The sequence below is a fragment of the Mesocricetus auratus genome, unplaced genomic scaffold (genome assembly GCF_017639785.1).
Source record: "Mesocricetus auratus isolate SY011 unplaced genomic scaffold, BCM_Maur_2.0 Super-Scaffold_100007, whole genome shotgun sequence".
Classification (NCBI taxonomy): domain Eukaryota; kingdom Metazoa; phylum Chordata; class Mammalia; order Rodentia; family Cricetidae; genus Mesocricetus; species Mesocricetus auratus.
The window spans coordinates 50,107,991-50,135,732 of NW_024429191.1; the positions used below are offsets into that span (position 1 = coordinate 50,107,991).

General features: G+C 42.9%; 1 protein-coding gene across 5 annotated transcripts in view; it reads right to left on the minus strand.

The window, feature by feature from the left end:
* The window catches only part of LOC101837048 (NACHT, LRR and PYD domains-containing protein 1a), a 64,105-nt gene that overhangs the window by 6,058 nt on the left and 30,305 nt on the right, over positions 1-27,742 (minus strand). For 3 of the 5 annotated variants that reach the window (XM_040749051.1, XM_040749052.1, XM_040749054.1), the window contains exons 9-18: positions 23,681-25,322; positions 19,372-19,542; positions 18,463-18,633; positions 16,838-16,927; positions 14,645-14,736; positions 10,353-10,452; positions 8,264-8,487; positions 4,787-5,049; positions 4,172-4,297; positions 3,171-3,312 (exon numbers count right to left, since the gene is read on the minus strand). In XM_040749051.1, the coding sequence (XP_040604985.1) occupies positions 3,171-3,312; positions 4,172-4,297; positions 4,787-5,049; positions 8,264-8,487; positions 10,353-10,452; positions 14,645-14,736; positions 16,838-16,927; positions 18,463-18,633; positions 19,372-19,542; positions 23,681-25,322 (3,021 nt within the window). Of the gene's footprint in view, positions 1-3,170; positions 3,313-4,171; positions 4,298-4,786; positions 5,050-8,263; positions 8,488-10,352; positions 10,453-14,644; positions 14,737-16,837; positions 16,928-18,462; positions 18,634-19,371; positions 19,543-23,680; positions 25,323-27,742 lie in introns of those variants that run through there. The other 2 variants (XM_040749053.1, XR_005878287.1) reach the window with 2 other exon arrangements.

Consider the following 27,742-nt stretch of genomic DNA (forward strand, 5'->3'; position numbering starts at 1 on the left):
CTAGAAGTTCCCTTGAGGAGTTTTTCGGGTCACGTATGTAAACTATCATAGCATCTGCAAATAATACTTCACAAAATTCGAAAATTTAAAGGAAATGGACAATTTCCTGGATAGATATCACTTGCCAAAACTAAATCAAGAGCAGATAAACAATCTAAACAGACCTATAACCCTTAATGAAATAGAAGCATTCATCAAAAGTCTCCCAAACAAAAAAAGCCCAGGTCCAGATGGCTTCAGTGCAGAATTATACCAGAAATTCAAAGAAGAGCTAATTCCAATACTCCTCAAAATATTCCACACAATAGAAGCGGGATGCTCACTGCAAAACTCTTTTTATGAGGCTATAATTACCTTGGTACCCAAGCCACACAAAGACACAACTAAGAAAGAGAACTATAGACCAATTTCCCTCATGAACATCGATGCTAAAATACTCAATAAAATACTAGCAAATCAGATTCAAGAACACATCAGAAAAATCATCCGCCATGATCAAGTAGGGTTCATCCCAGGACTGCAGGGATGGTTCAACATTAGAAAACCTATCAATGTAATCCACCATATAAACAAACTGCAAAAGAAAAACCACATGATCTTCTCACTAGATGCTGAAAAAAACCTTTGACAAAACCCAACACCCCTTCATGATAAAGGTCCTAGAGAGATCAGGGATAACAGGAACATACCTGAACATAATAAAAGCAATATATAGTAAACCAACAGCTAACATCAAACTAAATGGAGAGAAACTCAATGCAGTTCCTCTAAAATCAGGAACAAGACAAGGTTGTCCACTCTCTCTATATCTCTTCAATATTGTACTTGAAGCTCTAGCTAGTGCAATAAGACAACAAAAGGAGATCAAGGGGATACAAATAGGAAAACAACAGAATTCTTAAAGGAGGAAATACACATAGCTAGAAAACACTTAGCTATAAGGAAATACAGCTTGAAATTACATATGATTCCCGTCTCATGCCTTGAGAATGTCCATTATCAAGGATATAAATGATAATGAATGCTGGAGTGTATGTAGAGATAGCTGAACACTTATTCACTGCCTGTGGGAGTGCTAGCCTGTGCAGCCTCTGTTTAAAGCAATCTGGAGGCTTCTTGAGAACTAGAAATAGAACTACCATAAAAACAAACCTTACCACTCCTGGTAATATATCCAAAGAAGTATATATTCTACTATGGAGACAACTGCAAAGTCATGCTTCCTGAAGTTGTGTTCACAATTGCTAGGAAATGCAAGAAGCCTAGATGTCCTTCACAGTTAATTAGGTAATGGAGTGTGGCACATATATACCATGTTTTTTTTCAGGTGTGAAGAAAATGGCTTTATGAAAGTTAAATATACAACAGGAAAAATATGGAGGAAGATTAGCCAGGCCCCAAAGACAAAGACACAGCATCTTTCACATGCAGTTTCTATCCTACAGCCTTTACTTCTGTGGACTTAAGCTAGTGCTCCCCTGGAAACTAGAAGGCCAGAAATTGGGCAGGGACTTAGCGAGGGAAATAGGGTAGCGGCTTATTGGTAAAATGAGGGTAGAGATGGAATAGTGGGAGCAGAAATGTTCAAACAGCAAGAAGGGTGAGAAATGGAGGAGATAGGGGGTAGGTGGGATGGGTTACTGAAAATGAAGACCATATTTAAAAGTCACATTGACACCAGTACAAAAATAATAAAAGAGTTGAATACAAGACATCCTATGAGGATTGAAATGGGAAGTCTTAGAAGTAATGAGTTTCAAAAACAAAATGGGATTCCAGGTGTGGGATATCTCCATAGGAACCATTGGGCAGGGAGGCCCTGGCGGTTCCCATGACAATACAGGTGCATTTCGTTCTTCTTGGCTCCACATCAGAACTAGTGAATAAGAACTTATTGCTGAAGAAACCACAGATATTGAATATGTGGCTTAGAGAAGTCAAGCTGGAACTGAGTTGGAAGCTTCCTTTTGATGCTTTATAGTGTTAGGTGACGTTACGCAGGCTGCTGAGGAAGAAAAGGCGTCAACTACCTTCCTGCCAGGAAAGATGGTCCCATTGCTACAATAGTGGCACAAGGGTGATGGGGCGCAACCAGTAGCTCCCAGATTACACTTCTGGACCACTCACAAAACAGAATCCACCCATAGCACTTTAAACGGATAAAACAAACAAACCCAGGTCTTTGGAGGCTTTGGGCCCTTGAGAGAAGCTACTATTGGTGCTTAGCTAAACATAGATAGTGTCAATATCTATGTTCATACCACAGACAAAGGATCCTTTCAGGCTTCTCCAGAAAAGCCTCTCACTGCTGCGAATGGAGTTGAATGCAGATTATTGTGTCTGTGCAGGATACTGAGAATAAGGTATGGTTGAGCACTCATCCCTGTAAGTAGTTATTTATACCACACTCTTAAAGTTCTAGGATCATTGTGGAAGAGAAATTCGAAGAATATAGGAACAGAAGACATGGGGAAGGTTTGTGAAGATTATGGAGAAGAGGTTGCAAAGTGCTCTCTTCTAAGCATAACATGTCTCATAGCACCTGCACCTACTGTCTTTGAACCCACACATATAGGGCCTGTATATCAGTCACCTAGACATAGGGACAGTGCTGCTTAAATATTGGCAAATAATAGATTATGGGAGAAGGGGATCTATACAATCCATCTGTACCCACTGGTGAACTCACCTCTTTCTGCTGGGTAGTTCAAACACATAGGAACACAGATGGCCCTAGCTAAACTCTGAGAGTCACAAAGCAAAAGTTTATTAATGTGGGAAAGAAATTTGTTCACTTATAGTTGCTTGAGTCCTGAGAACACTATTGGAAATTACATGAGAGTGTATTGGAGGAGTAGAGTCACTGGAGTCATGTCCTATAAGAAGTATCTTGCATGGGCCCCCTACCTCTTTCTTCTCCTCCTCCTCCTTTCCCCTTCCCCCTCCTGTTCTCTGTCCCCCCCTCTTCTGTTCTCTTTCTCTTCTCGTCAACCTTTCCTGATCCTCTTCTCCCAGTTTGATCTCACTCTAACTCTAACCACCTGCTTGGGATCTAGCAAAAGCCACATAACTAATCTATTTCATGGCACCAAGAATTAATGACCATATAGCATTCTCCACTCATTGCCTTTCTTCAATCTTTGTGGTATCTGGACTTGAAGAAATTTTACCTGGTTTCAACAAAGCTTCCCATATGAGATTCTTATTCTTTTTGTCTCTGATTTGCAGCTTGATCCCTGAACCCATATGGTCAACGTGGATCTCTGAGAAGAGCTGGCATTCCCTGGGGCCCCTGTAGCACAACTCCAGTTCCTGAAGGGAGAGGAGGGGGAGGGAGAGAGAGAGAGAGAGAAAGAGAGGAATTGTGAGAAACCTCTCTCTGTTCATGTGAACAAGTGATTTTCACACCACCATACTTTCTTGATCTTGCACACCCCATGAGACTCTGGCTGTCTTTTGCACTGAGGTAATGCGCAGCCTTTGAAGCACAACTTTACTCAGAAGGCAGGAACACTGTGGAAGAGGACACAGAAAGAATGTAGCAGCAGAAGATATGGAGAATGTTAATTGACTCATCTTGGACTCCCATCATGCTGTTTCTTTCCTAATCACTCTGACAAACATGTGACAGGAAGCAACTTAAGGAAGGGTTTATATTGTTGTTTAGTTTCATTTTGGGTAATATAGAATCTGGGGCTCTATTCTTCATGGCAGGAGTTTGTGGCACAGCTTGTTATATCCCAGAGGATCAGCAATCAGTTAATAGAGGTGGGGGTCAGGGCATGGATATAACCCTCATGGCTTGCTACAACTCCCCAAATATTAGCACTAACTATTGATTAAGTGTTGAAACATTTACAACTGTAGGAGATATTTAGATTTAAACCATAACCAGTGAGGCCTCATCCTGAAAGTTCTGTTCATGCATCTTAAGTCAGGGCTTGCTGTCCGTGTTAGGCTGATCCCTTCTTTGTGGCATATTGAATGCTATTCCTTATTCTTGTGTGGTCCCTTAAATTGTTTTCCACCTAACTAGGATGTATTTTTACTCATCCCAAACCCCAATAGTTTTCTCCGCAGTCTCATTTTGCTGAAAAGCCCTGTACCTGCCCCACAGGTTTCCCAAGTCTGGCATCTGACCCTGAAGAGTAGCAAACACCTGGATGCTCACCTTTGGGATGATTTCCAGCTTCTTAGATGCAGACACAATGTAGCGTGAGCCTATGTAAAGAGAGTCTACTGGGGGTGGCTTATTTATTCGAAGAAACTGAAACTTCATTTCTTCTTCATCAATGGCCTAGGGAACATTGTAGACAGCAATTATGTTGATTTCTGATCTACAACATCTATCTTATCTGAATAAGGTGAGGTAGTTGATCAGTGTGTGGTGTGGGGTCAGGTGGTGACACCACCTGGACAGTCTTCTGCCTTGTGTTCTGCCCCACAGACTGTTGAATTATTGCCCCCTGTCATGTTCATTGTGGAAACAGGGTCTCTGCCATAGAGGAAGGAGTTTGGCTACATGTTGGATGGGGAGATTTCCCATCCTTCTGGTAGGTGGAAAGGGGCCATAGAAGGCTGTGCAAAGATAAAGGGGCATTAAGGGCAGTTGAGGGAGACTCTGGCATAAGGGGCCAAGAAGAGGGCAGAATCGTAAACACCAGTGTTCTCCTTACAGAACTGCATGACCACTCCAAGTGGAGAGTGTCTCCAAGGAGCTTATTATCTGTGTCTCAAGTTCTCTGTCTGCCCAACCTGGCCCCACTTTTGTGGTCCTCAGTGTCACCTTCCGGATGGTGCAGTCGTTGGGGATCAGGTACAGATGAAGGGTGACCTCCTTGAGATTGAGGTGGTAGTAGATCAGTGTGATGGAAGTGATGGGGATGAAGTGTCCAAAAGCAGGGATCATTCTCACTAGAATTCCCACAGGGGAGAAGCTTGGATTTTTCAGTACTGCATAGTGCTGCTCCACCCTGGCTGGAATTTCTAGAACGATCCCATGTTCTTGAAAGTGGGCCACACGGAATAAGAAGATGTCCATATGTTCCTCTGTGAGTGAAAAGATTAAAAAATGTAGATTTAACATTTCCATTGATCCATGCTTGGCTGGAAAAACAGCACCCTAGGATTTAGATTGACTGTGGAATAAAATGGCCACCGTAGTTGGTGGGACTGTGGGAAAGAGTAGGAGGTGTAGCCTTGTTGGAGGAGGTGTATAACTGTGGTGGACTTAGAGGTTTCAAAAACCTGTTTTATTTCTAGGTCTTTTTCTCTCCTCCCTGAAGGTGAATATGTAAGCTTTCAGCTGCTGTTCCACTACCAAGCTTCCTACTTTCTACCATGCTTGCTGCAGGGATGGTCATGGACTCTCCCTCAGAATCTGCTGGCCCCAACAAAATATTTCTTCTATAAGTTCCTTGGTCATGATGTGTTTTTTTAAGCTTTTGCTTATTTTTATTAATTTCACCAATATTTTTAAATTTTAAATTAGAAACACACTTGCTTCACATGTCAATTTTAGCTCCCTCTCCCTCCCCTCCTCTCCTGCCCCCTCCAACTCCCCAAACCTCTCACCTAATCCCCACTCCACTCTCCAAGGAGGGTGAGGTCCTTCATGGGGGATCTCTGAAGTTTGTCATATCATCCAGGGCAGGGCCTAGTCCCTTCCATCATGTGTCCAGGCAGAGACATCATCCCTCCATGTGGAATGGGCTCCCAAAATCCCTCTGAGTGACAGGGATAAATGCTGATCTATTGCCTAAGGCCCCGAAGAATGCTGAGGCCTCCTCACTGACACCCACGTTCAGGTAAGGAGTGGAGATATGGTCCAATAGAGAGGCTATGTGTGCTTCATGTGGTAGAACTGGAGGGGTGATCTACCTTTAGACTTCTGTGAATAATGTCAAGAGCTCCATAACTGAACTTGAAGCTGCAGGATTTGGTGTTTATGCTGATGGAGTTTTGTCTTGCTGTGGTTTGATCAATCCTTGGTATGCCCTGATCATTCCATTTTTGAATGGCAATGATTATTCTGTGCTACTGTATGTTGAAAATATATAACTTGCTTATTTTATTTATTAGGAGCTCATAGTGAAGATATTGCTTTGGAACTCAGATAAGTGGTTGTTTTTATAGATTTTAAGCTGTTGGAATTATTAAAGATTTTGGGGACCTTTGAAACTGGATTGCATTTTGCCTTATGATAGAAAACACACTTTGGAGATATGAGGTGGAATGCTAAGATGCAAAGTGATGTGCTTGGGTGTCAAGTTGACAATGGGTAGAACGGTGATGTTGAATGTCACTTGTCAGCTTGATGTGATCCCTGCTAATGGAGGTACCACTCTGCAATCCACCCTTTGCCTGTCCTTTCAGCACTGTATTTGCTTCCAAATTTGCCCATGGCAAACAGTGATGCTGTGTATGTCATTTAGCAGAGATAGTCTCTATTTTTCTTGGGTGATTGCTTTGGAATCAATAAGCAGCAAAGAATGAAACAATGAACTTGCTTGCTACTCCAGGAAGTGGTACAGCTTGGAATTTTGGTAGGTGATGCCAGGTAATAGTTTTACAGGGAGCTCCCAGCACAAAATGTTTCTGCTGCTCTGGTTTAGGGGCTTGTAACATTGGCTTTTCCCAAGTCAGCTTCAGCTCCAGCACCAGATCCTGGCACTTGCCCATGCTTTGTGCTGTGTACAGAACCTGGGAAGATGCTGTACCTGTCCAACTTCCCTTCTAGCAGTGGTAAATGATAGTCACCACCTTCCTAAGACCTGATAGGGCCATGTGGTGCTGGATTTTCATTGCTAATGGAATGGAGACATTTAAGATGACTTACCAAATTCTTTCACTTCTTTTCTCATTTTGGGGTTTTGATACAGGGTTCTACTGTAAATTTGTGGCTATAAGTCATACGTATTCTGCTTTAGCCTCCTGAATTCTGGAATGACATGTCTGTGCCACCACCTGGCCCTGTGACTGTCCTTCCTACATATATTGCACTGTATCATAATCTTTAAATATTCCAGTAGGGCAACTGTCTGATCTGAGAATAGGAGTAAGAAACAGGAAAGGTGGTGAGCTGCAGGGAAGAAACTTGAGCGGTGATTGGGGCAAGTATTGCTGGGGAAAACAGGAGCTCTATATGGAGCTGCTGGATTGGCCTCATTTGACACACTAGGAAGGCACCATCTGGGGAGCAGTGCTCCCGTGTCAGGGTTAAGGGCTAGGGCTTATCTGTTTGTAGATGTCATTATTGTTTTTATTTTTTTTGAGTTTTTTCAACTGAGTCCTGATTGGCTTCTTCATCTTCATTTTCTTCTTGGGTGCTGCCATTAAATATGACTATCTTTAACCTAGAGGATACTTAACTTGTTTTCTATTCATTGTTCTTGAATTGACTGGAGCAGCCCATGTTTCTGTTTTACTCCTCATGACTTCTTCAGCTGTTGGGTCTCACCTCTTTTATACCATGAACAAACATAGTCTTCCTCTGCTGTGAACTGGACTCTTCTGGTCTCTGTGGTGGGCTTTTTCCTGTGCTCCTTAACGTAGGGGAGGAAGTCAGTCTCAGTAACCAGTTGTGCAACACCTGGTTCCTTCTTGTTCTTGTCGCCTTTTCTCTTTTTAGGCAGTCTGACTGTCTAGTCTACCCTGCTCTTGAATTCTAACCCTCCCCATGCCCAGCCTGGAGAGAGCTGTAGTAATGGCTTTCTTTAAGAGATTTTCCTCTGGAAACATCGTATTTGTTAAAATAACTTCTGGAAATATTTTTAGAGATGACTGAGGTTGGGACATTTTATGAGTCCACTCTTTTCTTAAGAAGCCCCTCTTTTTTGGCTCCAGTGCCCAAATGGTATCTGATGATGTCATTTCTCATCCCAGAGCAGTGTAATGCCTCACAGTGTTGGGTACCAATTGATCCTTGTTAGTTTCTTAGTCTTCGTTTGCAACAAACTCTTCACATTGCTCAGTTTATCCTTGTTTTCTTGAGAGCTTTGGTGTGTAAAAAGCACTTAAAAATGCTAGTTAATATTGCTACTGAAACACTTACAGAACTCTTTTAGGTAAAATAGAAATAAATTCCTAAGGCTGGGGTACTTCAAAGAATGAAAAGTATCTCAGCATTCACTTCTATAGCCCACTCTGTCTCACTCAGGAAGCCATGAGACCTTTCCTCATCACCATCATCCTACAGTCTGCTATGTGACATGTCAAGTCCTCCCGTTAGCACCACCCTGCTCCTTATGCTTCCCTTGGTTACCTGGAAGAGCCAAAAAATGAGGGAGGTACACAGCAGCCACAGCTCCCTGCTCAGCCTTGATGTCAAACAGAGGCCCAGCCACAATGTGACTGTACTTCAAGGGAGTCTTTTCCAGGTGTTGGGTCCAGGTGCAGAATCCAATATCGATGGACACTGCCCTTGTCACCACAAAGCAGAGTCCCATGTTTGGACAGTGATAGGAACCAGGCACAGGAAACTGAACTCTAGAAGAGAGAGAGGCAGACAACAGTGAACACCAGTTCTGCTCATCTGCTGAGTGCAGACCCAGTGCAGGGCTGGGGACACTGCAGACTTCAGCCAGATGCCTCTGAGCTCTAGTTCCTCTGCTGTGCCTATGTGGATCCTTGACTAAATCACTTAACCCCCCAAATCTGTTTTCTCATCTGTACATGGGGACAATGACAACACCATCTCATAGACTTGTGAGTACTTAGTGATCTAGAGCAAACCTACAGGTGACACACACATGGAGCAGTTAGCTATTCCTAACTAATGATGAAGGTAATGAAATAGGGGTGTGTGTGGGGGGGTGGGTGGGGGGGTGGGTGGGTGTGTAGTTCTGGGAATCAAGCTAGGACCTTGTGCACAGTAGGGAAAAGCTCTGCCACTGAAGTAAATCTTCAGTTTTTACTGTTTATATTCTTAAAGAATATATTTCAGACTCCATGAATGTAGTGCCAGGCAGGAGGCCACAGAAATCACTGGGCCCTTGGATAATAGATCAGTGTTTACCATGGTTTATGAATGAGCTTTGGGAGCCCATTCCAAATAGAGGGATGCTCTCTCAGCCTGGACACATGGGGAAGGGCCTAGGTCCTGCCCTGGATGAAATGACAGATTTTAGAGATCCCCCCAAGGATGGCCTCACCCTCCCTGGGGAATGATGTGGGGATTGGGTGGGGGGCTGGGGGGCTGGTGGAGGGACAAGGGAGGAGGGGTGGGAGAGGGAGCTGGGACTGACATGTGAAACATTCACGTTTCTAATTAAATAAAAACATATATTGAGAGAAAAAAGAATATATTTCACAAGAATAAGAGTACATCTGCTAATATAGATGATGAATCTTTGGCCCTGATACAATTTATGAAGATCTTCAGTGATATTCTCAAGGCTTCCTGTTTGGTGACAGATGGATGGACAAGTATCAGTTTCTGTTGGAGGAAGTTAAAGTGACAGTTTTCCAGCTGATAGAGTGACTGTGACAGTGCTGGGGGAGGGTAGCAGGTTATGGAAGACCCAGTGACTATGCATATATAATCACTGTATATATATTATTCTTAGGACTATAATTCTTGGAGGCCAGGGCATCCTCATGTTCTTAGCTCCTAGTGGGTTCTTGGCACATAGTGGTTGTTGGTGAAGCAGGAGTGCAGAGACTATAGGGATTTAGGGGAAATCTAAGAGACAAGATAAACCAAATGCAATGAGAGAACAGATGCTGTTTACACCATGAATACAATAACCAGCAGAAAGTCCACATTCCAGGTAATTAGGAAAACTGAGCAAAGACTGTTTAGATGGAATGAAGGACACATGTCAGCTCTGTTGATGTGGTAATGGTGAGTGGTCATGGAAGGTAAGGGCCTGTCTTAACTACAGGTGAGGCATAGTGAAATGTGAGTAGTTGAAACAAACTTGCAAGAATGGTTGCTGGAGCTGCATAGTTGGACAGAGAAGTTCTTGTGCCTACCAGTTTTGTAAATGTCTGAAATTTTTCATGAAAAAAGACCCCTATTTTTTGTTTTTTGTAATGTTTTAATTTAAATTGGAAACATGAATGCTTCACATGTCAATCCAAGCTCCCTCTCCCACCCCTCCTCCCTTGTCCCTCCACCAGCCCCCCAGCCCCCCCAGCCCCCATCCAATCCCCACATCATTCCCCAGGGCAGGTGAGGCCCTCCTTGGGGGATCTCCAAAAGGACCCCTATTTTTATAACAACCCAAACTTTATTCCAGTCCTAGCCTTGCCTCTGGCACTGGTGATGGTATAAGACAGGGTAGAGACTAGGTGAATAGTGTGGCTAGTGTGCTGGGGAAAGTCACCTTTTCCAGGCAGAGCTTACTCACCGGTAAAGGTTTCTCTTTCTGTCAACCACCTCAGTAGCCACAGGCCCTGTAGGGCCCCAGAAGTCATCGTCAGTCCCCAGTGGTTCCGTGTGCTTGTGTCCTGGAGAGGCAGGAGAAGATGGATGGAAGGTCTTTAGCGATGCAAGTTGCAAATCCACTACTCTAAGAGGCTCATCTCCCCATAGCTGTGAACTATAGCTAAACTCATTTCCACATTTTCCAGCCTAGGCTTAAGGTGGAGGTACATCTGCAATTTTCATCACCATTTCTCAGACTACCAGCATGATTTTATATATAGTTTTATTGTCTTTCTACCCTTCCTTCTGACCAACCATCCCATCATAATACCTGCCTCCACACCACCCATTTGTTTTCTTTTTAAATTTTATTTATTCATTTTACATATCAACCACAGTTACCCTTCCCTTCTCCCCACCCCCCACCTCTCCCCACCTCACCCTTATCCACTCCTTTGAAAGGGTAAGGCCTCTCATGGTGAGTCAACAAAGCCTGCCACATTCAGTTGAGGCAGGACCAAGCACCCCACTAGCCTGCATCAAGGCTGAGCAAGGCATTCCAAGGCATTCCACCATATGGAATGGGCTCCAAAAGGCAGCTTATGCACTAGGGATAGATCTTGGTCCCACAAGCTGACCAGGCTACAAAACTGTTGCCCACATGTAGAGGGCTTGGGTTTTGTTCCATGAAAACTCTTCAGTTGTCAGTTTAGCGTCTGTGAGCTCCCATAAGTTTGGGTCAACTGTCTCTGTGGATTTCCCCATCATGATTTTTATCCCCCTTTTACTCATATAATCCCTCCTCCCTCTCTTCGACTGGACTCCTTTAGCTTGTCCTGGTGCTTTGTAGATCTCTACATCTGCTTCCATCAGTTACAGGATGAAGGTTCTATGATGGTAGTTAGGGTAGTCATTAATCTGATTAAAAGGGAAGGCCAGTTCAGACACCCTCTCCACTATTGATGGGGGTCTTAGCTGGGGTCATCCTTATGGATTCCCGGGAATTTCCCTAGCATGGGTTCCTCTCTAGTACCATAATGGTTCCCTATATTGGGATAACTCTTTCCTTGCTCTCCCACCCCATCTCTCTTCCAATTCCATCATCTTGTTCCCTCATGTTTTCATCCCCCATCCCCTCCCCTTTACTGCCTCCCAGCCCAGAGTTTACCCAGGAGATTTCATTTATTTCCCCTTTCCAGGGTGATCCATGTGTCCTTCTTAGGGTCCTCCTTGTTACCCAGTTCCTCTGGAGCTGTGGATTGTGGTCTGGTTATTCTTTGCTTTATATATTGTATCCATTTATGAGTAAAGACATACTGTGTTTGTCTTTCTGTGTCTGGGTTACCGAACTCAGAATGATTTTTTTCTAGTTCCATTAATTTGCCTGCACATTTCATGATGTCATTGTTTTTGCAGCTGATTAATCCTAGATGGTAAATACGTATCACATTTTCTTTATTCATTCTTTGGTTGAAGAAAATTTAGGTTGTTTTGAGGTTCTTCTAATGAAGAATAATGTTGCTATGAATATAGTTGTGCAAATGTCCTTGTGGTATGATTGAGCATCCTTTGGGTATAAGACCAAGAGTAGTAATGCTGGGTTTTGAGGTAGATTGATACCCAATTTTTAGAGAAACTGCCATACTGATTTTGAAAATGGTTGTATAAGTTTGCATTCCCACCAGCAATGGAGGAGTGTTCCCATTATTCCAATCCTATCCAACATAGGCTGTCGTTGGTGTTTCTTATTTAGCCATGTTGACAAGTATAAGCTGGTATCTCAAAGTTGTTTTGATTTGCATTTCCCTGATGACTAAGGATGTCAAGGAATTCCTTAAATCTCTTCTTACCATTGGAAATTCTTCTGCTGAAAATTCTCTGTTTAGATCTGTATACACTTTTTAATTGGATTATTTTATTTTAACCTCTAGTTTCTTGAGTTCTTTATACATTTTGGAGATCAGCCCTCTGTCAGATGTGGGATTGGGGAAGATCTTTCTCCATTCTGTAAGTTGTCATTTGTTTTATTGTGTCCTTGGCCTTACAGAATCTTTTCAGTTTTAGGTCACATTTATTAATTGTTGCTCTCAGTGTCTGTGCTGTTGGCGTTATACTTAGGAAGTGGTCTTCTTTGCCGGTGTGTTCAAGGCTACCTCCCAATTTCTCTTCTATCAGGTTCAGTGTACTTGGATTGATGTTGAAGTCTTTGATCCTCTTGGTCTTGAATTTTGTGCACGGTGATTGATATGAATCTATTTTCTATTCTCTACATGTTGATGTCCAGTTATACCAGCACCATTTGTTGAAGGTGGTTTCTTTTTCATTGTACACTTCTGACTTATTTGTCAAAAATCAGGTATTCATACGTGCGTGAATTAACATTAGGGTCTTTAATCAATTCTATTTGTCCATTTGTCTACTTTTATGTCAATGTCAAGCTGTTTTTATGACTATGGCTCTATAATAGAGCTTAAAGTCAGGGATGGTGATGTCTCCTGAAGTTCCTTTATTCTACAGGATTGTTGTAGCTACTATAGGTCTTTTGTTTTTCCATATGAAATTGAGTATTGTTCTTCCAAGGTCTGGAAGAATTGTTTTGGGATTTTGATGGGGATTGCATTGAATCTGTAGATTGTTTTTGGTAGGATTGCCATTTTTATTATGTTGGTCCTACCTATTCATGATCATGGGAGATTTTTCCGTTTTCTGATATATTTTTCAATTTCTTTCTTCAAACTTTAAGTTCTTGTCATGCAGGTTCTTCATTAGTTTGGTTAGAGTCACCCCAAGATATTTTAATATAATTTGTGGCTATTGTAAAGTGTCATGTTTCTATGATTTCTTTCTCAGCTCTTTTATCATTTGTATATAGGAGAACAATTGCTTTTTTGAGTTAATTTTGTATCCTGACACATTGCTGAAGTTACTTATCAGCTGTACAATTCTTGTGGTTACTTATGAATACTATCATATCATCTGCAAATAGTGAAAGTTTGACTTCTTTCCAGTTTGTGCTGCTTTAATCTCCTTTTGTTTTCTTATTGCTCTAGCTATAACTTTAAATACTGAATTAACTAGGTGTGAAGAGAGTGGAAAGTCTTGTCATGTTGCTGATTTTAGTCTAATCACTTTGAGGTTCTCTCCATTTAATTTGTTGTCGTCTGTCAGTTTGCTGTAAATTCCCTTTATTACATTTGGGTATGTTCCTTGTGTCCCTAATCTCTCCAAGACTTTTATCATGAAGGGTGGTGAATTTTGTCAAAGGCTTTTTCAGCATCTAATGACATGATCATGTGATTTTTTCTTTCAGTTTGTTTATACGGTGGATTCCATTGACATATTTTCATATGTCGAACCACCCTTTTCTAATTAGTCCATCTAGTGACATGATCATGTGATTTTTCTTTCAGTCTGTTTATATGGTGGATTCCATTGACAGATTTTCATATGTCTAACCACCCTTTTCTAATTAGTCCATCTAATGACATGATCATGTGATTTTTCTTTCAGTCTGTTTATATGGTGGATTCCGTTGACAGATTTTCATATGTCTAACCACCGTTTTCTAATTAGTCCATCTAGTGACATGATCATGTGATTTTTCTTTCAGTCTGTTTATATGGTGGATTCCATTGACAGATTTTCATATGTCTAACCACCCTTTTCTAATTAGTCCATCTAATGACATGATCATGTGATTTTTCTTTCAGTCTGTTTATATGGTGGATTCCGTTGACAGATTTTCATATGTCTAACCACCGTTTTCTAATTAGTCCATCTAGTGACATGATCATGTGATTTTTCTTTCAGTCTGTTTATATGGTGGATTCCGTTGACAGATTTTCATATGTCTAACCACCCTTTTCTAATTAGTCCATAGGTGTTGGTTCTCCTAGCGTGCCTCAAGTGAGCATGTTAAGACCAAAACATAACTCAAAAGATAGATGAGCAGAGATAGGGAAGTGAGTCCCAGGCCATAGCACCCCAGAATGAGAAAAGAGCTGGTATAGAGCCTGATGAAAACCACAGACTAGAGAAAGGGGCACGAGCAGCCCCAAGTCTAGGAAAAAGTAAGTCGTATTCTCACTGGATTCAAGTAATGGAAAGTCTTGCAGGGGTTGGTGCTCTTATTGGAGAGTCTGTACTGTTCCATGTCAGAGACAGAATGTTAGAAATGAGGACCATTTCTAGAGCATCAGTTACAGATAATTCTTTTTGTATATGACAGGGATGTTGCACCAGTCATGATGCTCTGGTTCTAAACCCTTCACATACCCAACTGTAGTCGTTGCTGCTTTAATGAGGTCAGGTAATCACCCATTTCTTCTTTATCCACTTTTGTAGTAGGGTCCATCACACGTGGATTCCTACACATAAAGATGTCAGGAGAAACCAAAGAAATTAGGGCTGTGTATATGATATCCCACATAAAATCCATCTCATCTGAATTTGAACTCAGTCCCATGCTGCTTCACTGGGACAGAACTCTACGAAGGCCCCAATCTTTCTGGGCATCAATGCTACCTGAATAAGTTCATCTCAATCCCTCCTTTGCTATAATTTGAGTGTGTTCCTCAAGTTTACTGTTTAGAAAGTTAGCCCCCAATGTCTCAGTGCTGATAGGATGAAGGATAAGACACAATGAGTTCATGAGTGCTCTGCCTTCATGAAGGGGTTAATGTCATCATCACAGGAGTGGATTCCTGTGGCCTGACAGGACTTGTCATTAAAGCCAGCTTGGCCTCTCACTCTCAGCATTCCCAGATGCACAATCAGATGGAAGAGGAAGAAGAGATTCTCTAGATGCAGGGTCCATGCCCTGGCCCTTCCCTCTATCCAGAACTGCAAGAAATAATCTCAGTTCTTTCAGTGTCCAATGTCAGAAGTTGAGTTATAGTTGCATTAAAGAACTTAATAGTCACTCACCCAGGATGCTAATTGTCTACACAGGACTCTAAATCTCTGTCCTTTCTGTTCTTTACTCTCCTCCTCTGCAGACTCCATCAATGTCCCAGGATGGAGCAAGCATTGCTCTGAACCACTGTCCCATCTTTTCACTGTTATCCCAGATGCTGATTTGGTCTCTTCTACCCTATTTTCTGCATAGTAGCTGACCGTAAAAAATGGGGAGAGATGTCACTTCATGGCAGATGAGCAGGAATGTCTTTCATTTCCTCTGGGGATAAGCAGAAGGTTCTTAGGATTGTTCATAGTTCTTGCTGTGACTCCAATCCACCTCCAGGCCCTCCCATGTCACCCTTTCCTGCTTAAATCTAGACCAGTGGCTCTCAATCACTGTGTTAAAAGTCGATTTCAGTGCGCTAAATCAGAAAGCTCACCCAAGGAAGCTGCTCCTCCTGAGCTTCTGAGGCATCAGGGATGGAGTGGGCCTGAGAACCTGCGTTTCTGTGGAACTCTCAGGTTTTATGAGGCAGAGCAGATGGTCTCACACATGGTCTCCTGACCCACAGTGGAGATGCTCTTTCTGCTTCCTTATGGTCTACCTCTGCTTGGAAATTTCTTTGGATCAACCCTACATTTCTCATCTTTGAGAGCTTGCCTCAGCTTTGGATCAGGTCAGACAGACCACCACTGTACTCATAGGGTTCCTAGATACAATTCCATGGAGGTTGGGGTCACAAGTGTCCCCTCACTGCATGTATTCAATGATACCAAATGATGGACCATGTCTGCCTTGTTCATTGACATGCCCTCAGACCCCCCAAAAAAGTGTATGATGCACAGTGGGTCTTGTACAAATGTTCAGTCAATGGATGATGGCCATCCTATGTCTATAGAACCCTTGATTTCACGTGTGGTATGACAGCTAGGAAGCTGAGGACAGAAGGAATTCATGGTCATGAACCTAAATTCATTGTGAGAACATGGGGCTTCAGTATAGCTAGCTCCTAGAGTTGGAAAATAACTTTCCTGTCTTGAGGCTTTATATCCCATAGTACAGTGTGTGTGTGTGTGTGTGTGTGTGTGTGTGTGTGTGTGTGTGTGTGTGTGTGTCCTGTGTGTGGCATGCACATAATCCTGTGTGTATGGATGTATCTGAACAATAAAGTTAGGACAGTGATACCCATAGTGGTTTTTGTTCTCTAGGAGTTTTTCTGTGTCTTCTGTAAGTGTGGTTTCTGCTTTCATTGTTCCTGTGGTTTGTGTTTCCTGGTGGCTACCACTGTCACTCACTGTGCCCAGAGGACTTCTAATTCACCCTTTTTACTTTGTTCAGATGGAAGAACTTATGTAGGTATGAGATAAGACTTTGCTTTTTTCTGAATTAAAACAATACAATCCTCCAGTACACAGAATCCTTCCTCATTTTGGTTGCTGTGGTTCCTGGCTTATTCATGGCTCTGTGCATCTTCCCCATCACCCCAGGAATCTTTTACCACCCCTCCTCTGTGGAACAGCCATACAGGGCCTGGGTTGACCAGTAGGAGTTCTGTGTCCACCACTTACCATGTGCTGGAGATGAGCAGCTGTGGATTCTCTGCCTCCAGGGCCCTGAGCTTCATCATCACCTGCTCACTGAGAGGGGCCTGGTCCAGACTGCAAGCACAAGAGGGGGCTGCTTGTTCTGGGATCCACCACAGAATCATGAGACCTTAGGGTCCAGGATACTGGACTCTGTTGTCTATAGATGGAGCCTTATTAAGGCTTATTCTTGAGCCAAAACCAGGACAAAGGAAATGTGTCCATGATACTGTCTAGGTGGGGCTTTGTCACTCTACAGAGAGATATGAAGTCAGGATAAGGACTTTTGGAAGTTTTGAGAGCTGCAATGAGGGCTGACCCTTTATACCTCCCCCCCCACAGGTCAATCACTGGAAACAGACTGTCCCAGGGAAGGGAACACTGTCGTAGATCATTCCTAGTGGCTGGAGGTCATGGCCATAATCCTAAAGGGATTCTGGACAGAGAACCACATCAAGTTCCCGTGGTGAAACCCCATAGGGTTCCAGAGCTTTCCCCAAATCTGTCTTTTCCTAGGATGCTGTCTCCATGTTGGCCCAACCAAGGCCTATTTCTCTATCAGACGTAGGAGAACTCCCCCTGGGCCATTCAATAAAGCAGGTCCTCTCACAGCATTGCATTCACACCATACTGTTGACCCCACAGCACTCAGCAGAGCTTGTCAATACTGAATCTGGGCTCACAGGTGACCCATGTCTGTCTCTTCCCACACAGTTTCAGGGGGACAGAGCCACGTGTGTTTGATTGTATCCCTAGGGCCTGAACCAGGGCCTGATGTGAATGCATGTAGTTTGTATTCATGAATGAATAAATGAGTCCATTAGAATATGAAGCCCTGAGCCCATTAGAATAATAACCTTAACTGGAGAGAGATGCTGAGTGGTTAAGAATAATAGCCTTAATAATACACAATGCCTAACCATTGACCTGGTATTATCTTTGTTTTTACATATGTGCATTTTATGTCATTGGAATCCATGAGGTAGGTATGACATTCAATTTGATAGATGAGGAAACCGAGTTTTAAAGAATACAGGGACTTTTGTAACAAGGGGGAGATCTTGGACCCCAGACTGATGGCTGAGAGGCCAGCATGGGACTGATCCAGACCCCCTGAATGTGGGTGTCAGTGAGGAGACTCAGGCAATCTGTGTGGTTTTGGGTAGTAGATCAGTATTTATCCCTGCCACACAAATGGACTTTGGGGACCCATCCCACAATGAGGGATGCTTTCTCAATCTGGTCGGCCCTCCCCAGAACTCTAGAGATCTCCCATGGAGGGCTTACTCTCCCTAGGGAATTGAGTGGGGATTGGGTGGGGGGCTGGGAGGGCTGGTAGGGGGGGAATGGGCGTGGAGGGGAGGGAGCGGGAGCTGGGACTGAAATGGGAAGCAAGCTTGTTCCTAATTTAAATATATGATAAAAACGTGTAAAAAACACATAATTTCTATAAAAAAAAAAGAATACAGGGACTTGCCGAAGTCATGCGTGTCAGTGGCAGAGCTGTTGAGTAGCCAGACTGACTAAGCAGATTAGTCTTGTCATCTAGTAACACACCTGTGTCCCTTCCCTTGCCTCCTCCACAGAGGGAATTTCTGGGCCTTACTTACAGCAGGATTCTGAGGTTGCAGGCAGGATTCCTGAGCCCCTCACATAGCAGCCTCACACCATGGTCACCCAGGTCATTCAGCTGCAGGTCTAGTTCAGTCAGGCTGGAGCTGGACTGGAGTACAGAGGCCAGGTCCTCACAGTGTCTGGATGTGAGGCCACAGTTGACAAGCCTGCATGGAAGATGCTCACCATCAGCTCCTCCAGGGCTCACTGCTCTTGGGAACTGAGCTCAGTTCTCCCTTTGTGAGCCTGGCATGCTGTGTTAGCAGTGCTCAGCTCTCTGGGGTTCCTTTTCTAGTCTGGGTGTGTAATTCCATGCTTCCCACAGCTGAGCAGCAGGAGCAGTGGAGAACAGCTTGGTGACCACTGCTCTGTTGCCCCTGGCAATGGCAGAGCTCCACGAGGCCCAGGACAACTCACTGGCTTATTTCAAGAGCCATCTGAAGTGATGTTCACCAGCTATAGAATAGGGAATGATCTTACTCATCATGTGTAATATTAGTACAGATGGAGTCCATAGAAACAGAATAGAAGGTGTTTACAAAGGCAGAGAGCAGGAGGAAATGGGGAGATATTGTCCCTGGACCTGGAGCTTTCTTCCTTCCTGCTTCACTTAGCCTCTTCCTCTGTGTTAATCAGTTCTTCTGTAGCCACTTCCTCAGGAAGTTTGCTCTATGAGAGACCTCATGGGCCTGTAGTTAGCAATAGCTAGTGGGGCTCCTTGTTGAATGTCAGTCTCTCATGAGCCCCAAGAGCAGATTCCATTTGTTTATCAAGTCTGTCATGGTTATGATCAAGAGGGTTTGGTGACTATGTGATGAATAATAAGCCTTACTCACAACCCGCCTTTTGTCTTTCTTCTCCTGTCATCCATCTCTGCTTCCAGGGACAACCAAGGCCAAACTCACCACAATGTCTTTAGGTGACATGTAGGGCATCTCAGGGTCCTACAAAGACTCCGCAGTGCAGTGTAGCTCAGTGGGTTTCCACTTAGGTCCAGCTCCTTCAGGTTTCCTGTGAACTCAAGCATGTAGAAGAGAACCTGCCAACTGGCATTAGTAATCGGGGTCCACCTGGACCTGAGGAGAGAGAGAGAGGGAGAGAGGGTATGAGGGATGTGACTCATGTGTGCATGGTCTGAGGTGCACAGTCCACACAGCAGATTAGGATTGTTATTCTTGTGTGCCTGACCACCAGACTTCAATATAGCGTCCTCAGATGATTCATCAGCTTCTACATGGTCCTTTGTTCCAGCATCTGGATCCTCTCCTCTGGGTAGTTCCTCATCTATATCCTTATCATAGCATGTCATGTGTTCATTCTGTGTGTCTGTTTCTGACTCAATCTAGGTGTCCCACAACTTTTCTTTTTAATCTACATTAACCAGCACATACTATGATATAATAAAGGACCCTGATAATTCAGACAGCCTCTTCATTTTGATGTGAATATATCTGATTCCCTTTGGAACTGAATTCTGGCATCTAATAAAGGAAACCTGAAAAGAGGACATGGGAAAGAGCTCAGGAGAGTTGGTTGAGAGTGACTATGTAGTGGATGTTGAGCGTGGCCACAAATACTACTAATGTGTTGGTTCATGATAGAAAGATAGATAGACAGACAGATAGATGGAGGGAGAGACATATGCACACAGAGAGATCATGTAGGCAGAGATAAATTGAAAGTAAGACAGACACACACACAGAAAGGAAGGGAGAGAGAGAGAGTGAGTGAGTGGGAAAGAGAGAGACAGAGACAGAGACAGAGAGAGAATATATCACCCTGCATGGTAAGGCATTCCTTTAATGCCAGAAACCAAGCATATAAAGTGAATTTTAAATCAGCCTAAGCTGCATACTAACGGGGTTGGGAGTATCTTTGAGTCTGGTATGTGCACCATTTGATCCCTAACACTGTAAACAAAACCGTGTAACAAACTCAAAATACAACCTCAAGTTCCAAAACTGAGATTAGAGATGACCAACTTTGACTGAAACAAAAAGTACAGGAGGTTTTCTTTTAATTTTACAGAACTAAAGAATGCCAAGGAAAACAAATACCAGACTTTGAAGGATGGTGTTTTTAAAACACTTTACTTACTTTTTACTTAATATGTATGTGGTAGTTTGAACGTAACTAGCCCCCATAATCTCATAGGGAGTGACACTATTAGGAGGTGTGGTTTTGTTGGAGTGTTTTCAGCATGGTCAGAGGAAGTGTGTCACTGTGTGGGCTGATTTTGAGGTCTCTTTTGCTCAGGATGTCTGTCGACTTCCTGTGGCCTGCACATCAAGATGTAGCCAGCACTCTGTCTGCCTGCACACTGCCATGCTCCCCACCATGATGATAATGTACTGAATCTCTGAAAGTGTGAGCAAGTCATCTCAGTTAACAGTTTTCCCTATAGAGTTTCTGTGGTCATGGTGTCTCTTCACAGCAGTGAAAGTGCTAACTAAAACAGTGTATGTTTGTATGCCTGCTTGTCTGTTTGCACTCATTGCATCAGAAATCTACAGACACTTGATACAGATAAAGGTGGTTCTGGGTCCTAGGAAGGGATGCACACACTCTGAAAGAACATCAGGATTTCTATCGTGACACTACTCTCTCAGCCCTCCAGGGATGGCAGATTTGATGCACGCTTAGTAGTCACACTGACTGAAAGCGGAACTTCAGAACTCAAAGAACATGAGGAACCATTATGAACCCCACCCTGCATTGTTCACTGTGGTAGTTTGAAAGAAAATATCCCCCAAAGGGAGTGGCAATACTGGGAGCTGTAGTCTTGTTGAGTAGATCTGGTCTTGATGGAGGAAGTGTGTTGCTGTGGAGGCAGGCTTTGAGGTCTTATACGTGCTCAAGTCATGCCGAGAGAGACAGTCTACTTCTAGTTGTGTGCATATCAACATGTAGCAGCTACCTCTCCAGCACCATGTCTTCCTGTACACTGCCATGTCCTACCATGATGATAATGTACTGAACTTCTTAATTTTAAGTAAGTCACCACACTTAAATGCTTGCTTTGAAAGACTTGCTATGGTCATGGTGTCTCTTTACATCAATAGAAACCCTAAGACATTCACCTGCCATTTTCGATTTTTGACTTTGGGAGCTTCCACCCATGTTTGCTTAGTGTGAAATGGCCTCCTTGTTGACCTACCTATCTTTACTTTCTCACTAGCAGTCAAAGCCTCATGCTCTCCATGGGGTTGCCCCCAAGCTCCCAAGACCATTGTCCATTGCAAGCATGCTGGCGTTCCGTGTTTCTCTTTCCCTAACTGATCTCTGCCTCTGTGCATACTAGAATTCTTCTGAAAACTCACATCAGACCACTTCTGCTCACAACATCTGTATCAAGGCCCTTCAAGGGTCACTTTTTATAACTGTAGACACTTAGAAACAACTTATATTGGCCAAGAACAGGAGAATGATCCAATTCACTAAGGTATTCTCCTTAGGCAATATCAGAAGGCTATTCAGAATGGTATTGTACTAGATCTTTAGTAACCAGAGAAGACAGCCTTAACTCATTAAGAAAATAAATGTGAATATAAGATAACAGAAATTGTGTGGCTCAGTGTTCTTATAATAAAAGTATATAGAGAAAAGATCAAAGGGCATATCACATTTTTTCTTTCATGCTGTGGGTAAAACCTATGGTCTTGGACTGATTAGGTGTGGTGTTTTTAGTGAGATGTCACCTAGTCATAGACATTTGAATGCTTGGTTCTCAATTCGTGGCACTTTTGGGGGAGGCTTGGGAGGTGTGGTTTTGTGGGAGGAAATAAGTCACTGAGGTCAGGATTTATGATTTCAAGGCCTGGAGCCATTTCCCGTACACTCCTTCTGTTTCCCGCTTGTGGTTCAAGAATGAGCTCTCAGCTGCTGTTCCAGTCACATCCTTTTCCTTTGTCATGATGGACCCTGATCCCTCTGGAACCATAAAATAAAATAAACTCTTCTGTCTTACAGTTGCCTTAGCCATGGTGTTTTATCACAACCGAAGAAAAGTAGTCAATAAAATAATCTCTCCTTAGTCTCTGATATTTTGAGACATTGTCACACTATGCAGCCCAGGCTGGACTGGAACTTCTGATCTTGTCTCAGACTTCCGAGTTTGGGAAGACAGGTGTGAATGACCAAGCTCAGGTACCCCAATTTTCAATGTTGTTCTTTCTGAGGAATGGGATTCTGGTTGACATAAAATTTTGTTTTGATGATTTGTATAGCCTCACTTTTCTACATCTAGTATGTTTTTATTTTTAGTCCTTCCTAATGATATAAAATGAGAGTTATTGAGACAACTTCCCATATGTGTGTGACACAGTTTGATGACATTTGTTCTCTTTAACCCTTTCCCCTCCTCTCTTCATCCTCTTCCTGTTTTCTAACCTTCACTCTGCTACTTTTAAGGTATTTATTTTTCACATGAACTCTTGTTGTATTCAGATTGGTGTCAAAGTCCACAACTCTAAATAACTGGTCTGTTCCTGCTTATTTTAAGAGTTGTGGCCTATGTAATTAGAGTGGCTGTCTTCTCTCCCAGTTTTGAAATCCTCAGGGCAGAAACTGTGTTTCTCCTCTTGTGATTGATTGGTAGAACCTGATATGAAGTCAGTGTTTAATGAATTATCTAGGGAGGAGAGAGACACATATTGACACTGAGTCATCACTTCTGCACAGTGGTAGGGGCCCCTGGATGGGGAGGTCTACATTGCTGCAGAGATTGGAGGGAAGTTAGTAAGACTCCAATTTCAGTGCCAGGGACATGCTGCCTTCATTGACACATGCAAGCAAACCATATGGCCAGGGAAAATATAGGGATGCTCATACATATGCTCCTTGAACTGATGATGGGAACACCTCAGGGCCAAGGTCACTGCCATGCAGATAGAGGGTGGTGCCTGCATGAGCTGAATAAGCAGCCTCTTAGAGAGAAATCACATTAAGAGAGAGATCAATGATTGTGGGCTATCTGAATCTTGTGAAGGATGAAGAAGATTTGAATCAGAACAGGTAGGTGTCCTCACCAAGGCCTAAGAAGATATAAAAGCTCATAGTCCCTTGCATAGTCAGGCACACAGAGGCAAGTAGAGAAAGTTTGTCAGATTCAGCAGTTGGATGTCACTGATGACCTGTATCATGCTGCCCTGGATCCAGCTATGAGTGCTACTAGTGCTCCTAACATGTGTACTCATGGGATCCACAGATACTCACAGAACTATCCTGGGTGCCTTCGAGATTTTTCTCTGCTGTCCACCTGCATTCATCTGAAGCCTCTTCACATGGTGGAAGAACTTAATGCAGAAAGTGACCACCATGAGGTCCATATCTGTCTGGACCACCATGTACTTCACTCCTGTCTGGAACACTAGGCGCGCCATATCCACTGGGTTATGCACACTTGTTTTTTGATAATTATGTATCACTTCTTTCAGGACATCCTCATCCTGCATCTCATACAGACAATGGAGTAAACCCAGAGAGTATAACTGATGGTGTAGAGTTTCATCCAGGATATACCGTTGGAGGTACAACCTTGTCTTCCAAGGCAACCTATACGAAGAGATCTTCATCATTTTTCTCATTCCCTTTTGACTTAAAAGACCAAATAGAAAGCGCATAGTGGGTGCCTCAAACAGGCCATATCTTCCATAGACTTCCTTCAGTGTTTCCACAACTCTGTAGATATCCATTCTCTCTAAGATGCAGGACATTGCTGCAAAGAACTCCTGGAGACACAAGTGGGCAAAGCTGTAGCATGGAGAACTGGGCTGCTTCTGAAGGATACCTGTCTTCAAGAAAGTGGTAATGACATTTTTACCTAACCTTTGCATCTGAAGATCTCTCTCACTGAACAAGGTCTTTCTTCTGCAGATCCCCTCAGCAGCCAGTGAGCATAACTCTCTGAGATGTGTTTCCAGGACATGACCTGGAAGAGTCTGGGAAAGGTATTTCAGGCAGAGGGTTGTGGTGGTCTGTGAAGTCAGTGAGAGGTCTCCCCCCTGTTCCATCTGCTGCTTCAGGCAAGTGCAGACCAGCCAGGACACCCAGGGCACCACACACAGTGCTGAGAGCACTGGGTTTGTTTCAACTAACTTAAAAACTTTAGTGGCTTCTCTTTTCTTTGCAAAATATTTGTAGATGTATTTCTTCCGTCCAGACTTGGAGAAACCCAGGACTTCTATCAAACAAGGCTGCCTGAAAGAAGGGATGAACTTCTTCAGATCTGTGGTCCGAGCTGTAAGCAACAAGAAAGACCCAGATAGGACAGTTTTCCCCAACAAACTGCTCAGCAGTGTGTGAACTGGCTGTTTTTGGCTCCAGTGTAGACATAACTCGGGATTCTTCTCTTCCAAGATCCATGCTGGCTCATCTATGCCATCCAGGATGAAGAGCAGCTTCTCAGGGTGAGACAGGATTTTTTTGATGGGAGCTGCAGGCACAGTCTGATCTTTTGCTATGAGCTCAGCCAGACTCAGCTGCTTGCACTGGGCCAGCTCTCTGCAGCTGAAGTAGAAGACATGCTGGAAGCGATCTCTGTAGAGCTGGCCTTCCCCCCATGCTCTCCTCACCTGCCTGGCCAGCGTTGACTTCCCAATCCCAGCAGCTCCCTGTAATATGACTAATTGAGGCTCTTCCTGGGTATCTGGGCTTGGGTTAAATAAGTCTTGGATCTCAATCAGATATCCTCTGTCCTCTCCTTTAGTTTCATGCAAGCTTTTTCTGTTCAAGGTCTCCCAGCCTCTTGGGCAATGTTTTGGTAAAAGTAATAGCTGTGTGAAATTCTTCAGGAAATCCTCCATTTTCCAGGTCTTAGTGTGGTAAAAATTCTCTGTTCCTTCACTGTGACATATTTCTAAAAAAAATCATAAATTAGGGAAGAAATATGGAGCATAAGTGAACTCATTAGGGTTTGTTGTTCTTTCATGTTTTTCCTTCCTCTGTTCCTTCCACCCTTCAACAGCTGGATGAATTTAGTCATCTGTCTAAGCTGTACATCATACTGTTGTGGGTGTCAGGATATTCTGAACAGTGCAGTGCAAAGAACATGAGCTTTAGAGGAGAAGAATCTGGTTCAAGTCTTCACTTTTATAATAATAATAATAATAATAATAATAATAATAAAGCTTCTGGTGTCCTTCTCAGAGTCACTTGAGGCCTGGGAACTGCACTCTGGGGGTCCCATCCCAGCAGGGTCCAGCCCACCCAGAGACTGCCAGCCTCCTAGTCCATTTCTTTGCCCACAGGATGATAAAAACTTGGGCCTGTGTCCCACTCACCTTCCTTTGCCCTGCTCAGAGCCACCTGATACCTGGAGACTGTGCACCAGGGATCACATCCCAGTGGTCCAGTCCATCCAGAGACTCCCAAGGCCCAGTACCAGTTTCGCCTCCACCCATGGGAAGAGGAGAGCCATAGAAATATTGTACCTGCTTGTACCCACTAAAAGGGAACCTTGCACCTGTACTCACCAGGAGAGGAAGAAACTCGTCCTGCACCCACCAGAAGAAGGGATGGGAAGAAGACAATAGAAAACACATTCATCAACAGAAAATCCAATATGTTACTACCAGAGTGTAGGGACTCTACACCAGCAAGGCCTGAACATGCCAACGTAGAAGAAGCAGAAGAGAATGACCTTAAAAAATTACAAGAAATCAACAAATCTCTTAAATAAAGCAAAAAAAAGTCAAGAAAAAGCAATCAAACAGGTGAAGGAAACAATTCAAACAGTTCAAGACATGAAAATTGAAATAGAGACAATAAAGAAAACAAAAACTGGGGAATATTGGAAATAGAAAAGCAAGGTAAACAATAAGGAACTACAGACTCAAGCATAACCAACAGAATACAAGAAATGAAAGAGAGAATCTCAGGCATTGAAGATACACTAGGAGAAATAGATGCAATGACCAAAAAAATCTTAAGTTCAACAAATCCCAGGAAATATGGGACACTGTGAAAAGACCAAACCTAAGAATGATAGGTATAGAAGAAGGTGAAGAAACCCACCTCAAAGATGCAGAAAACATATTCAGCAAAATCATAGAAGAAAACTTTCCCAACCTAAAGGAAGACATGCCAATGAAAGTGCAAGAAGCTTACAGAACACCAAATAGAGTGGACCAATCAAGTGGACCTGAGAAACAAGCTGGTGCAGCAATACTAATATATAACAAATTAGTCTTCAAATTAAAATCAATCAAAAGAGAGGAAGAAGGGCATTTTATATTCATCACAGGGAAAGTTCATTAAGATGAAGTCTCAATTCTGAACATCTATAACCCAAATACAAAGGCACACACATTCGTAAAAAATATTAATAAAGCTCAAATCACACATAAAACCGCATACACTGGTAGTAGGAGACTTCAACACTATGCTCTCACCACTAGACAGGATCTCCAGACAGAAACTTAACAAAAAACAAAATAACCAACAGAAGTTATGCCCTAATTGAGTTTTACAGGCATCTATATAGCATTCCATCCAAACACAAAAGAATATAACTTCTTCTCAGCTCCACATGGAACCTTCTCTAAAATCAACCACATGCTTGGCAACATAGAAAACCTACCCAGATACAAAAAAATTGGAATAACCCCCTGTAACTTATCAGACCACCATGCTTTAAAGTTAGAATTCAACAACAACAAAAATCATAGAACCCATACAAACTCATGGAAATTGAACAATGCACAATTGCACTATCCCTGTGTCAAGGAAGTAATAAAAATGAAATTAAAGGCTTCCTGGAATTCAATGAAAATGAAGACACAACATACCCAAACTTATGGGACACTTTGGGAGCAGTGCTAAGAGGAAAGTTCATAGCACTAAGTGCCCACATAAAAAAACTGGAGAATAGTCACACTAGAGAATTAGCAGCACAACTGAAAGCTCTAGAATAAAAAGAAGCAAATTCACCCAGGAGGAGTAGATGTCAGGAAATAATCAAATTGAAGGCTGAAAAATAAAGTAGAAACCAGGAAAACAATACAAAGAATCAATGAAACAAGGAGTTGGTTGTTTGAAAAAATCAACAAGATATACAAAGTTTTATCCAAACTCATGAAAAGGCAGAGAGAGAGAGAGAGAGAGAGAGAGAGAGAGAGAGAGAGAGAGAGAGAGAGAGAGAGAGAGAGAGAGAAAGTGAGAGAGACAGCATGCTAATTAACAAAATCAGGAATGAAAAGGGGTCATAACAACAGACAATGAGGAAATCCAGAGAATCATCAGGTCATACTTTGAAAACCTGTACTCCACAAACTTTGA